We start from the raw sequence: 16,115 nt of genomic DNA on the forward strand, positions 1-16,115 counted from the left end.
AGCATAATCTCTTTTAATCTCGTGTGCATACCTAAAAACATGTTTTGTCATATCCTAATTCATAAAAATTAGCCTACAGATATTATTTAAGAACATTTAAAAATCTATTCTTTTAAAGTGGCCATTAGTGACTTTACTAGAAAGAACAAAATAAACCATCTCAGGTTCCTTAAATTAAGGAAATCTGTAAACCATAATATAATAATTAAAGATCATGATACACATTAAAAAAAAAAAATAAACCTTCTAATGCTCTACTTCCAAGTAGTGGTTGGGGAATTAAAATAGCTGATCTCATGATATATTTCATTTAAGGCAGGAGGACAGGAAACACAAAATATGAGTAAGAAATACATTGGTTTCTATCTATCCACTTTAGATTTCTTTTGTATACATTAAAACATGAAAATGATTCCATGTATTATTTTCCTTCATTTTTATTTTATAGTTACTCAGATGTAGACTAACCTTTAATTAGCAGCTCTGACTTAAAGCCTGTATCACTAGGAAAATTACCACTGGATTAAAAAATAAATTTACATAAGTCACTAGTTGTGAGTGCTTTTTGATACCATTACTCTATAACATGAATGTAAAATGTGCTTTTATATAATATGCCTTTTTTTCTACCCATCCAAATTACCGCACTGAAATATTTGTTAAGAGGATATACCTAGATGATTCCATTTTCCTTTGATAAATTATCACCAGTAGAACAGGGGAGAGAGAATTTCACTAAGCTTTACCAATACAACTGTTACTCATGGAAATGAAATTAAGTGGTAACCTAGAAAAATTATCTATTTACCTACTATCCTTGAAGCTAAATTACACTATGTAAGAGCAAAAGAAATATTGAAAAAGATATTTACCATGCTTTCATGTTTTAAAGCCATTCCATTATACCTCTCCTGCTGTGCATGGATAAGCAAGTTATTTTACAGATGTTCAAATGTACATTTTTATAAATAAGATATACAGGATAACATCATATTAATATTAAAAACATTTTTTTAAAATAAAATTCTCAATAAAAGGAAACAATTTAAAAAATATTTAGAGGAAGTAAATATGCAGGAATGTATAGTTACCATTACAAAAGCAGTTACTAAGTCAAGAAATTAACCCTTCCTAATTAAAAAGCTAATTCTTAAACACCATCCAGAAAAAAATAAGTGTATACTATAAGGATAGAAGAAATATATTACAGTAACTAAAAATACATCAATATGTGGACTTTATCAACATTCCCTACCTCATATAGTAGACAACCAAGAGACCAGATGTCAGATTTGAAGTTGTATCCATTTTCATGTATTCTCTCTGGAGACATGTAATAAGGTGTACCCACTGCAAAGAACAAACCAAACAAAACAAGAGGAGTATAAAAAGGAAGATGCAGCTGTGGTAAGAAATTTTGCACACAATATTCTAGATTAAAATATGTCACCAAAATCATTCATTAGAATCAGGAAATCGTTTTTGTGAATACTTAAAACTATTTAATTTCTTCTATTCCCTGACCCTTAAGCAGCACATCGACATCCATCCTATATTAAAAAGGGTGTGGTGAGTTAAACTTTTGATCGATTCAGGGAGAATCTCAGGAGCTTAACTAAAGGAAAAACAAGGAATTCTAACAAGAAAATCTACTTAAGTGACTCACATTGACTTCATTTCTTTATTTTGAAAAAATATGACTTGCATATCCCAAGCAATTAAGCATGATCATATAATCATTTACTTAAATATAAACATTAATTTATAACAATTCGGTAGTGTGTATAAATAAACCGTGTCCATTAGCTTTAACAGAAGCATTCCTTAGAACACAGTTGTAGCTCTTAAAATTAAGAGTGACATAATCCTTAACCTTCCGTATCCTTACTACCATTTTAGAAAGAATACAACAGACTTTTGTACATCAAAGGGTTATATAATAACATATGTGAAAGGTCAGTGACATTCTGGAAAAATGTCTGAGTAATACTAATGAGACTTTTTTAAAGACAAGATACTCTGGATAATTTTTATTTTTGTTTCTTTTGATATGCTTATACTTGTTTCCCTTTTTTATGGCCATTTTAGAAAAGACTAACATAATAAATGATAATGTAATAAATTAATATCTATCTTAAAATAGGCAAAGCATGTATGTTATATGTTGAAGGGTAAAAACACTTAAGTAGCTTTCAAAGTGAATATCTTAAAATTTCATATTTAGATGGCTACTTCACTACTGTTAGCCTAAGACTTTTTGCCAAATAGACAAAGTTTGAGAACAATATTTTGGAATTTTACTTGCTCAAGGCAAAACCTACCAAGCATATGCTGCTACTCACAGACAGAAGGGCGTTCTCCTTTTTCTATTAATTTTCAAGAACTCCCCAGATATTTAGTGTAAATCTTAATGAGACTGTAACTCCCAGTACTGAACTGCGAACAGGAAGAGTCACATCAATAATCAAAGCATTATCCTCAACGGCAGGACTCAGTTTTCCAAAAGAATAAGGTTGTAACCTAATAGTTGTGTGTGAAAACTAGACTGTGCTGAAGGTGAAAACATCACGAACCGTGTATTCACAAGAAATTCCATCTATATTGGAATCCATTTTTACTAATAACGGGGACAGTCCTAGTCAGAATGTACAAAAGGGAAGTATTTATGGAAGTGAAGAAAGAACAGGCACACAGGAGGATAAAATAAATTTAAATAAAATATGAACAATTCACATAGGCAATTAGTAAGACAAACCTTAAGAAACAAATTATTTCAGTGTAGCATTTACTTTGAAGACGGGTAAATCTGCCAATCCCTGTCAGGGTCAGAAAAGCCAAGAAACTTTCAGAAATGGCTAGAATTTTAAACAATCTGAACTGTTACTGGGTAAAATAAACACAAGCTGTCTAGCTTTGGGAGTTCCAACCACTTTCCCTTGTAGTTTGCATACACGACACCGATTACCGGAGGTATTTACACCCTTTCTCCATTTAAGGAATGGTGGTGGGTACAGCTGGAATAGTCAGGGGGCTCTGCACAGGCTCTTGGTTTCAGGACATAAAGCAAGTGACTGGCAGTGAGGAATGTGCAGAGAGAGGCTTCACAGAATCCACAGGGGGCAACTGAAAACACTGAGGCTTGAAGGTTCAGAGTTTACCGAAAGCAAAGGTAATTTTAACCAGTAGCTCTGGGAAACCTGCTGATACATTAGGGGTTTGATATGAGTGTGAAAGATTGATGATAGGGAAAAAGAAGAACAAATGCTAGCATTTTACAGAGATTAGCCCCAGCATAACACCTTAACTGCAACACAACTGAACTCATGGATGACCCGCAAGTGAAGGAAGCAGAGGAAAAGAATGATTAGGAATTCCACTATGCTAAACTTATAATGTAAAAAATTTTAATGTGAAGAGAAGCCTTTTCTAGTGAGCTGCTGGAGGTCATTACAAAGAGTGGCTAATGCTGCTACTGTAAACTCAGACACTGATTCTTCTTCAAATATATATAACAAACTTCCTTATGCTAAATATGCATATTTTATTTTAATATTTAAATTATACAAATCTTGAATGTATATTAAAATGTAAATCTAAGGATGTTACTCACCTTTTTGATTGACACACTTCCAAAAGAGTCATTATGTAGGAAAAGAAGAAAGTTTGTATCCTGCACTACAATTATTAATTGGATCAATTCATAATTAACTGCTGAGCCCAGTGTTAAGAGGGAGTTTCCACTTGCTCCCTCCTACATGATCCCTAAAGTGCACCTCCGTTGTGGACACGGGCTCTTTGGCTGACTGACACGGAGCAGAGAGGTTGAGCCACATCACATAAACGGGCTCGTCCTTCCTCTCTACCTAGTAGAGAGGTCGAAAAGTTTAAATTGCTCAGGAAAATCTGAAATACATTTAAATGCAGTGATAGGTCTTCCACATTTCAAACTTAATGGATATATAATTATTTCCTAAAAGCCTTTTTTCTTAAATCCGCGACAGCTGTGTCTATTATTACTACTGCCTCAAGAATGTTGTGACTTCTTTTAACAGCTGTACAAGAAAAGGGAGAGTTGTAGAGTGATATGATTAGACATTAAAACAATCATGCAAATTACTATGTACTGAGGGACATGGAGACGGCAGGTTGTGTAATTTCACTAATCTTTCGAGAATTTATGGCTATAGCTAAAATGGGAATGTATTTCACTATAGCAGATATTTATGCCATTTTAACCTCCTGATATGATGAAAGTGAGTAAGAAATGGATGATAACATCTTAAAAAAACAGGGAAAGGCTGATATTAAGAGAAAATTGCTAACAACTGAAAATGCTATCTGACCTTTCTTTAAAATATACTGACAATCATTCAAATATAAACAAATTTTAATTGCATTAATCGACTTATTCTAGCTATATGAGAAAAGTTGTACACTGTGTATACTCTATTAACAACAAAAACATTCTAAAATTTATCCTGAACAAAAAGACTGATTTTCAGAAGTTCTACATTATGTTTAAGAGAGTCAAAAAATTCTGCTAACATGCTATTAAGGAATATATGACTAAATTAATTAATAACTTCCCTTTTATCGGAACAAGTCATATGCAGACTTTTTTCAACATTCAGTAGCATAATTTCTGCAAAGACTTGAATTGAGAAAAACAATAGCACTACTGAGGCATCTGTTTATATGGTTAGAGTGGGTTACTGTTTTTTTGTTTCATTTTGTTTGTTTTAAACAAGGAAGGCAGAGCAAAACCAGTCAAAGGTCAAACACTTTCACATCTTACCTCACTAACTAAGACCACTTAACTTCTCTTTTTGTTCACTTTCCTCACCTCTAAGATGCAGGGATGAGAAAGAGGAGATGATTTCTGACATCATTTTGCTCTAAATTCTGCAGCACTCATACAAACCCTACAAAAATCCATATGGAAAGTGAAATGGAAAGAAGTAATATATTCCTTTTTAAAACTATTACATAGGACAGCCAAGTGAAGTGTTTTAAGTCAGAGAGTACAAACAAGCAAATTCAGTTTAGAAATGTTGCTTTTTCTCTCTCAGAATTAAAGCAAACTGCAGAAAAGAAGCTTTGAACCTGCCTTGTTGGGAACATTAAAAGGACATGAGTCACCTTATACCTCAGTTTGATTTAAAAAAAAAAATACAGATACACACAACTTTGGGGAATAAGAATGAATTGTCATTCTCTCCTTCATACTCTTAAGTCAGCCCAGAAATTATGTTGGCAGACTTCAAAGAGAGAAGTCCAATGTATTTAATTTTAAGGAGTATTATCTAAGGTTAATACAGAATGGCTGAGCGGTAGACTAATATTTTTTCTGCAAAAGACAATTCTAAAATAAAATTTGTCATCTTTTAAATGCACCTGATGACATTTAAGAGCTTTAATAATGCGGAGGGAGAGAAACCCAGGAAATTGTATTGTTCTTGTTACTCGGCTCTAGGCACTGTGTTAAATGCACTGCATGTATTATCTCGCTGAACTTTTAACAAATGTTTAGCAGGTTCCTACTACAGGGCACACACTGTTCTAGGTGCTGGAGAGAGAGAAATAAACAGATTAAGTCCTGACCTCATGGGGCTCATGCACTAGTGAAATGAGGACTACTATGTAGCTTCAGGAGATGTTACTACTGTTACCTTGTTTTAGTGTCCAAATCTTTTTTTTTTTTTTAAAGATTTTATTTATGTATTTGACAGAGAGAGACACAGCAAGAGAGGGAACACAAGCAGGGGGAGTGGGAGGAGAAGGAGGCTTCCTGCAGAGCAGGGAGCCCGATGCGGGGCTCAATCCCAGGACCCTGGGATCATGACCTGAGCCAAAGGCAGACGCTTAACGACTGAGCCACCCAGGCGCCCCTCTACCGTTACCTTGTTTTAGAGAAGAGGCTTTGGGAGTTCAGCTAATCTGCCAGAGATCACAAAATGGGTAAATTGTGGACTTGGAATCCAAACCAGGTAGTTCTGTCCCTTGCATTTACTTTTTTTTTTAAAGATTTTATTTATTTATTTGAGAGAGAGAATGAGAGATAGAGAGCACGAGAGGGAAGAGGGTCAGAAGGAGAAGCAGACTCCCCGCTGAGCAGGGAGCCCAATGTGGGATTCGATCCGGGGACTCCAGGATCATGACCTGAGCCAAAGGCAGTCGCTTAACCAACTGAGCCACCCAGGCGCCCTGTCCCTTGCATTTAAATAGACAGTTATTCCATTAAAACTCTCCACTGTGAAATATAACTAAACAATTATAACAACAATAACAAAATTCTGTATCCTTCCAAATTAAGAAACAGAGAAATCTTCTAAAAGTCAGGATGTACATACGAAAAGCCAGGAATAAGGGCCTGGGCTCAATGGGCTCTATGTGGAAATTATGCTCTTTGCAGCTACTCTGATTGTTTTAAATACATACTCGTTACAGTGATGGGGAGGTTAAATGTGCACAGTTTAAAATTAGATAATAGCTTCTTCCTGGAGCTATTACTTAAGTCTAGAAAGGGCTGAAAGTTAAAAATAAAACAGTGCAAGTAGCCTATAGCACTCACTGAACATATGCTGCCTTTCCGGCCCCAACCCACCTTGGACTATGACGGGGAATAAGCCAAAGAAAGGTGCTAGGGAAAGGTGTGGGGAAAACCAGTATGTGACCACAGGTGGCACTTGGCACCAAAAATGAAACTGTTTTAATGCCTGGTTCAGGAACACTAATTTCCCAAGTTGAAATCAGAAGCTATATCACACTTGGAAATAGTGTGGGGAACATGAATTGTATACTCAAGAGACTCCGGTGTGAAAATGCTGATATCTGGTTTGAGTGATGGCCATGCATTTAGTCTTCTGGTAATATCACAAAATCTGAGAACCATTTGTCTCACTGTGGAAGGTAAAGAGGGTTCAAACAATCTTATAAAAACAACAAAACAATGATTTCCCCCGAAGGGGTTTCAAATATTATCTAGCACAAGGATCAGTATCAGAGAGTCCTAGTTGGTGTTTTTTTTTTTTTAATCTATGCCATTTTCAGGATGTACAACAAACACACGTAATAGCTAAAGTCACACATGTACATGCAAAAAGAAAATTCTCCATCTTTCCTCTTCGGGGGGACATTATGAAAACAAGTAAAATGGAAATTGAAACATTATTAATCTAACTATTCTCATTTGTTTTTCTCCTTTCCAGCAGTCAGACAGGAAACACTTCATTGTGTATAATAAATGCAACTCTGCTGCATAGACTTGTTTAAATAGCAACTAACTACCCCCAATTACTTACATACACCTTTGGAGTATATAATGTGTTTAGATTTTATAGAAGATTAGCTTTTCTAATTAAGTATCGTTAAGATTACTTTTTATCTCCTATATGCTAGTCTCTGAAGGAGTAAGCCACTCAAGAAGCAGGACTGGAACTGAGGAGAGAAGTCCCTTGAGAATTAAATAAACTTTTGTTAAACACACACACACACACACACACACACACACACAAAACAAAACAAAAAAGTGCCAATAAACTAACAATAACGACAGAGGGAACTTGTCTGCAAAATTTATATTATGCCAAGTATGGTATATTCTTCCCTAAAAAGCAAATGTATATCACAATGCAATAAAACACCTATAAAGGTTTATAATAAAAATGTGAAATTTTAATGTCAAAGTATCTGTCCAAAAAAGAAAGTGCTTAGTTTAATGCAAACTTTCATTAAACCTCTTTTAAACAACTTCACCTTATGAAGTCTTTAAAGGAGGATAGAACAAACTCTCCATAAAGTCTACTTCAATAGTGGTAAGCAAAATTCTGGCCCCCATAACCTTTGCCCTCTGGTGCCATACCCGTATATGCTATGTTACCTGGCAAAAGTGACTTTGCAGATGTAAGATTATGGATTTTAAAATAGAGATTATCCTAGATTATCAGAGGGAAGGGGTAGGAGAGATTTGAAGTGTGAGAGGAATTCTACCCACCATTGTTGGCTGTTGAGATGGAAAAAACGGGTTTAAGCCACTAAATTTATGGTAATTTATTAGGACAGTAATAGAAAACAAATACAAATGTGTTAATGATTCATGCATTGCATGGGAAAGTGGAACATTCAATTCAATGTGCTGAGAACCAGTTACGTACCAAGAACTACACTAGGCAATGGGGGGCTAAAGAGAGAAGCATATATGGTTTTAAAAATGTTTGACCCCTAAAAGCTCACTGGATTATTTTGGGATGGGATGAGTTATGTTTTGGGGAGTTTTTTAGAGGGGGAGGGAAGTAGGAGAAGCCAATACATTTACCATAAGAAGAGTAAAAGAATAAATTATGGTCTTTTGTAATTTAAATGAATTCTGGCTTGTTCATTAATCGATGACACTAATCTAGGTAATCAAACTACCTTAATGTTGAATTAGAGATATAACAATAGAAAACAGTTCATGTGCTACGTGGCACTTAATCCTAGTTGGTATTTGAACCTTGATAAGTAATAGTTGTTATTATAAATTTTTTAAATTGACCAAAATAAAGTCCCTGTCACAAATACATCTGGCAGGGATTAACTACAGAGTTACTGACCAAGAGAAACATCACAAGGGATCAATACTCTGATAAACCTCATGAATTATTCTGATTTTAAAAATAATTTCTCTAAAAGAAAAATAATCCTAATCCCAATCCTAATAATAATCTCTGCTCAGAATTTCCTTTTAGAATGATGAAAATTCCCTAAGGCTATCTACGGCTACTTCTTCATTCACCACTACCACACATTCCCATTGAGAGAGTTAATTATGCTTTAGTTGCAACAGCAACAAATATATCACAAAAATAAACAAGTAGGGAAAAAATACAAAACAAACAATAGAAAAAAATCAATCAGGTAATTTTTGCTTCATCTCATGGCCATGGACAATGCTCCCATTTATTATTTCTGGTTCTCCTCTTCCTTAACACATGGAAGTTATGCTACCCATTGAGATAGGTAAGGTCGTCAGACTTGTTTTGGACAATAAAACATGAATGGGCAAAATCTGTGTTACAAAGAAGTAGAATGGGTTTAATTCAGAGCCAGTAAGTGATTGGCCATGTCCTCTTACCCTCATAAGATCACAAAAACTTACGTTGATATGAAGATAACTCAAGACTGAAGCTGCCTGAAATGCCAAGTCACCACATGGAGAGAGGGCAGCTACCCTACAGAGCCACACGAGGCCCACAGTGGACTTCGGGTGATCAGACAGAATACGCTTTAGTGCCATGCAACTGAGATTTTGGTATTGCTCCTTACTGCAGCATAATCTAACCCACACTTACGGATATACTCAGTTAAATCCATCCTCTGATGTGTAGCCTATCTCTATGCATTCATCATTTAATCAATGCTTATTATCTATTATGTGCAATGCCCTCTCCTAGGTGTTTGGAACACATCAGGAAACCAAAAACACAAAGATCCCTTTCTTCATGAAGGTTAAATTTTAGCTGGAGGAGAGAGACAAAAAGTACGAAGAAGCATAACAAATAAATTATATAGCACACTGGAAGATAATAAGTCCTAATGAGGAAAGAAAAATTATACAAAGTAAGTATCAGGAATTCTAGGGATGGAAGAGGAGCGGACGTCAGGTTCAGCATTAGAGGATCTCAGTTTCCTACTTTATAACAGCCACTCTACCTAGTTACAGAACATTGAGGAACAAGAAGAAAATGTGCTTTAAAACTGCTTGTAAATTATACAATGCTATATACATATTCGTTCTTAGCAGCAGAGGATTCCTCTGGGTCATTATTATAGGAAATAAGGGTAGTATGATATGATTTTACTAAAAATCATGTATTTGGGATACATAAAAATTATTCTGTGTATTCTGCTGTATTTTTAAATATTCAAAGGTAAAGATACTTGATCCCTTGGCAAGTTGCCTCTGGGTCAGAACATCTGCTGAAAAAAGAATTTAGAGTAAGTTAAGAAAAAAGTGTAACACAAACAATGAATCATGGAACACTACACCGAAAACTAATGATGTATGGTGATTAACATAACAATAAAAAACTTAAAGAAATAAAAAAAAAAGTGTAACAGAAGTATATTCTGTTGTTTTGTGACGTGAGAAAAATGTACCCTGATTGCCATGTTCCTATTTCATAGGTTTTGGTGCAACTGTAGTTTTCAGTTTAGATGAGCCACTTCCTTAGAAATATTAGCCAAAGTTGCCGGTAGACAGAATGGCTGTAAAGAAAGACCTCAATATTCTAGCGGTCTATTTCCTGTTTATTTCTGAATCATGGAGCATCAAGAGCAGTCAAGTCCAGGAGAGAGGGCAAACTCTGCTCTCATATGTGAGTTCCTAGACAATGTACAGAACAGAACAAGGTAATTGCAGACAGAAATAAAAACAACAAATAAGAAAATATTAATAGAGTAGGAGAACATGCCACAAGGTACTGATATGGTGAAAAAATCAGTTTTGTTGGGAAAGTAAGCCCAGAGTAGGAAGCCACAGACCCACTCACTATCTCCTAGGTACAGTCCATTTACCTCTCTGTGCCTTAGTTCTTATGACTCTAGAATGGGAATAATCCATACCCACAGCTCACATATCTCAGGAAGGGTCTTAGGGGATGGAATGATTTGCAAATTGTACAGAACCACCATGCATGTTACTACCCACCCCCAGAAACACAGAGAACACTGTAAATGACTAATTTATGATGGATCAACTGACCTCATAACCAAACAGCAAGTCAGGAGAATGTCTGAAAGTAGACAGAAAAAGGGGAATCTGTCTTTAAGTAAATGGAACAACATGAAAATACTGTAGGGGTGCCTGGGTGGCTCAGTCAGTTAAGCATCTGCCTTCGGCTCAGGTCATGATCTCAGGGTCTTGGGATGGAGCCCACGAGGGGCTCCCTGCTCAGTGGGGAGTCTGCTTCTTCCTCTCCCTCTGCTCCTCTCCCCAGCTTATGCTCATTCACTCTCTCTCTCAAAATAAATAAATAAAATCATAAAAAAAAAGAAAGAAAGCATTGTAAACACAGACCAGTGTTTTCCAAATTGCAGGTCATTACCAATTAATGAGTTGTAAAATAATTTAGTGGGTTGCAACTAGCATTATTTTCAGTAAAATAAAATAGAACAGACAATATAGTCGTAATGTAAAGCACTGTTACATGAAACTTTTGCTTCATTATATATGGTTATGTTCCTGTGGGGTCACAATGCTGCTAGGTCATTGTCAAGAAGTTTAAAAGCCACTTACCTAGACTGTAAAGATGTTTGAGTCAAGGGAGACAGATGTGTCCTCATTTAAATTTTAAGATATTGACATATATACATACATATATATGATTTTCTAACACACCTATAACATTTATAAGGTTGACAATATAAAAAAAAGGGCAAGATTCACAGGGATATATATAATCCTACAATTAGTCTCCCTAGCAACACCCTCTGTCCAAGTCAATACAAAAGCACTAAATGAAGATCTGACTTAATATAAATTCATGTACAAAAAAAAAAAAAGGAGGAGGGGGACAAAAACAAAGGAACTGTCTAGATCCTAGATTACAGGCAGTGACGAACTTTCTGTTCTATGGGCTAATGAGTTCATGTGGTATCTCTGCTCAGTTTTGGGTAGCACATCCTAAGAGGCTCTCAGAGACAAAGGAGGGCAACCACCGGACACAGAAGAACCTGAAAACAGCAGACAATACTGGGCATGATTATCCTGAAGGAGACGGAAGAGGCTCATGGCTGCAGTCTTCACAGCACATCGTGTTGCTCTCCAACTACTGCCTTGCAGAAGCTCGCTACGGCACTTGGAATGAGATGTGAATTTTCCCACATCTGGCTAAGACCCTTCCTTCACCCCGCTCCAGCAAACTTTCTACAGACAGAGCTGATCCTGTGTGTGCCCCTTTGTGTAAACTGCCCTTCAGTCAGCCTGAGACACTGTTCCCTAGGTCCTGTGTAGCTGGTTCTTCTGCATCCTGACCTCAAACATCACCTCCTCACCGAGGCCTTATCTGACCATTGTCCCTTGTAACATAATTCTCCTCCTAGTCATGCTCTGTCACATGGCTAACAAATAAAAAAACGAAGACATAAGATGATTACCTATTCCCTCCCCCAACAAGATAAGATCTATGAAGATGGCTGGTCTTGTTTGGGCTTGTTCCTGGTCACTAGAATAGCACATGCATAAGAAAGGTACTAAAACTAACAGAACAATAAACAGTACATAAATTCCTTCTCCTTTTCCCCCTCTTCCTTTTTCTACATCCAACACCACCTTCATGTTCACCTAAGCAAATTAACAGCACATTACGGTGAACAAAAACACCTTTATGTTCATGTATTATTAGAGATAATTGTATTATTAGAGATTAGGGCACAACATAGAATAGTTATTATCCACATTTCTATTTTTATAAATTTGCAACTGAAAAGTCAGAAAAGTTAGTAAATGGCTTGATCAATGTCCTACAGTACAATGGACATGTAAATCCAGATGTCTTCCATTTTCTCCAAAACATCATGCTATTTCTCACATTCAGAACAAAGCAAGAAGAAAAACATGGCTGGCACATAATGAGGGAGGGCTATATAGTCAATGACAAGAATGGAAAGTAGAAGACATCAAACTCCAGAGGACCCCAACTACTCAGCTAAGGACTTTGCATGATATTCTTTAGGCAACAGGGAACCATCAAGGATTTGGGGGAAAGTGACATAATCAGATGCTCTCTTTTAGGAAGATAACTCTGCTGGGAATATATACAGTTGATTTTTTTAAAAATACTAGAAACAAGGGAGAATATTTTCCCAGTTTAAACATAAAGTCACTATGGATTTAGGAAGAGGGAACAGAAAAGAGAGAGATTGTGATTCAAAGTATGTGGTGGGAGCAGGGAGGGAGCAGAAGGAAAAGTGAAGGCCTATGAGAATCTTTTTTTCTATGCTGAGGATTTGAACATAGTTTGAACATCCAGCAACATCAGATTTTATACTTGTAATTTTTAAGCCTATTCCTTGTTGACATACTTTTAATTAAGAAAAATAGTTCTGAAAACACTACAAATGTGACCACCTGTACAACTTTATTTGCTACAGAAAATGTGAGAACTACAGATTCTATTGCATGTTGATTTGTTATCACGAAATTAAATAATACAAATAAGTAATGCAAAATGAATAGACAACTGAAAAATTCAAAGGCTTGCCAATCTTTTAAGGATTGTTAAAAATATAAAAATTTTGGAGTGTGGGTTCCTATTAATGAATCAAAATAAGTAAAAACAGTATCCTTTACTTCATTTCTGAATAGTAATGTATATTTTGGAAAAAAGAAAATAGTGTAAAATTGTAGCAAGGTGTTTTTAAAATCCTATTAATTTTTGCCTTTTTGAACTAAATTCCTAAAAACATCTTCTTTACAAAGTTAAATGAAATTGGGCTCCAAGATCAACTTCATTTAACATAAACTGAACTACATACAGATCTCACTTATTTGTAGTTTCATTAAAATTTAGACCTTTTCTGGGGATAAATCATGCCCTACAGATATTATTCTTAGTAAAATCAAAAAACAAATCACAGAATAAAATCTATAATTTTATCATATTTTCTATAAGCAAAATAAATTTGTATAGGTGCCACATTTTCAATTGCTTTTTGTAACCAACTCTTAGAAGTAATTTTACAATTTGCTCTTAAAAATAAAAATATATGACAATAACATATGAGGGTAATAATTCTTTAAAAGTACCGAAAGTCTACGTCAGTTTTATATCCTTGTTATTTTATACATATTCTTGATTAGCAGACAATTCTTCCCGATCCTTCTAAATAGGTTTTCTACTGGGTCCACCTAGCCATGGTAGGCCAGAGTTCAATCTTTAATTCTTGATGTTCACTATAGTTTGCTTACTGAACTTCAGTTTCAGACCATCAAAATCTACACTTCGCAGAGAAGACAAGCAGTAATAAAAGAAATTTTCTTATTTTAATTTTTTTTTTCAAAATAATATGGGAAAAAATACTTGTGAAAGAAATTATTTCTCTACCGATTCATCCATCACAGAAAGTGTCTCATTGCCACTTCCTCACTGGCTGCGCTACAGGGAGTGTCTTAGAATGTTTTGTAATTATGTGCATCCCCATTTATTTTATGTACCCACACACATATATACTTACCTATATAACATAAAAACCACCTGACCCTAAATAAACTGATTTAGATAAAACCTGATATTACAGAATTTCTTAATGAATTTACTCTCCATGTCAAAACACATTACCTAAACTTGAAGATGCATGTTTGTCAACCCTGTTTAGAACTTTTGTTCGGGGCAGTGGCAGGCAAGCTAAAAAAGTCCATTTCCAAAACTGTTAAGATCTTAGTTTCATTTGCTGGATAATTCAGGTGACTACAATATGCTCAGAGTGACAGTCTGCAAAGCAGCATTTAAAAAATACACGTGTGTGCATGAGCATGGGTATGTGCAGACGTGTGTGTGTGTGTGTGTGTGTGTGTGTGTGTGTGTGTCTTAAGTGTTAACAGCATTTCTAGGTAAACAAGTGACAGAAAGCTGTTAAGACATTCAGGTGAGTAACAAAGTGAAAACATGTTACTTTTACTGTGAGAAATGACAATGAGATGGAATAGTCTACGTTTTCTTTATAAAAATCTATTATTTTGCTTTGTAAGAGTTGTAACTTCCAAATAAAGCTTGTGAAAGTGCTACTAAAATTTATGCATTTCTTATAGAATTTCCTATCAAATCTTCTTAACCAGAAAAATTTGTAATGCTCTCTAAAAATAAATGTAAAGTGAAAGGGAGCAAGACAGTATTACTCAACAACAGTTGTAACTTTATTTTCTTAAAATAGTTGACAAAATTAAAACTCTGCAAAAAGGGTAAAGTATTATCTTTCTTTCACTCTTTAACCCAGGATCCAATATTTTGTCATTCAGCAGATAGTGATCAGGTGCCTACATATGTGCCAGATACTGTTCTAGACATAAAAAAATTTAAACGACAGGTTCAGGGTCACACAGAGTCTTACTAAAAAGTCGGAAAAACTTAAAAAAGTCTAGTCAAGCAATTCAGAGGCTCGTTTCACTACTGTACTATTTAGTGTAACTCACTTATTCTTCACCAGGCCATTTTAAAGTTTTTTATTTCACATTTAAACACAATTTTATAAAAAAAAAAATTAATGGTTTTCAATGAAATTATGACACCGAAGATGCGGCACCATTAAATTAAAGTCAACTTATTTTTATCTTAATTCTTATTTTATTTTGGTTGTTACCATTTTATCTAAGTTTTATATTTACAAGAAATGTGATTTCAAGAATTTTAAGAGAAGCTCTGTCACTCTCTTTAGGTTATTTGATTTAAAAATGATTTTTTCCTAGTAATTTCTATTGTTTCTGAAGTGGACAACTTTCTCTCCATAGTTCATATAATGTTGTAATAGCTACATTCAGTTCTATCTTATTTTTTTATTTTTTATTTTTTTTAAGATTTTCTTGATTTATTTGACAGAGAGAGAGACAGTGAGAGAGAGAACACAAGCAGGGGGAGTGGGAGAGGGAGAAGCAGGCTTCCTGCTGAGCCGGGAGCCTGATACGGGGCTCGATCCCAGGATCCTGGGACGACGACCTGAGCCAAAGGCAGATGCTCAACAACTGAGCCACCCAGGTGCCCCTCAGTTCTATTTCAGATATAAGGGACACTGCCGTATTATTAGTTCTAGAATGAATAAACTGCAAGTATCTTCTATATAATTTAGGAGAATATTTTCCTCATTAGTTGTAGACCGTCTTTAGGTTTTCCCCTCTGCAGTAATCACAACTATACGTGTTGTTTTAATAAACATTTATAAATTACTATGGTATTTTTAAATAGATCAAGTCCTCTTTCAAGATATGGTTTAATCATCATCATATCTCCATATTATCTCAATATGGTTAAATGAAGAATGAAAGGAATGCTCCATGGCAACTGTTAAAACCAAGTTTGTTTATTAGCATTTTTTCCCCCAAATGTCTACCTGGGGTCAAATTAAGAGAAGGAGCCAACTGTCAT

The 16,115-nt window shown here is 35.2% G+C and overlaps 1 protein-coding gene across 3 annotated transcripts in view; it reads right to left on the reverse strand.

Annotated features, from left to right (window-relative positions):
- Positions 1-16,115, reverse strand: part of NEK7 (NIMA related kinase 7) — a 164,653-nt gene that overhangs the window by 24,766 nt on the left and 123,772 nt on the right. For all 3 annotated transcript variants that reach the window (XM_027610102.2, XM_027610103.2, XM_027610104.2), the window contains one exon: positions 1,256-1,350. In XM_027610102.2, the coding sequence (XP_027465903.1) occupies positions 1,256-1,350 (95 nt within the window). The remainder of the gene's footprint in view (positions 1-1,255; positions 1,351-16,115) is intronic.

Source organism: Zalophus californianus, chromosome 10 (assembly GCF_009762305.2).
Source record: "Zalophus californianus isolate mZalCal1 chromosome 10, mZalCal1.pri.v2, whole genome shotgun sequence".
Classification (NCBI taxonomy): Eukaryota; Metazoa; Chordata; class Mammalia; order Carnivora; family Otariidae; genus Zalophus; species Zalophus californianus.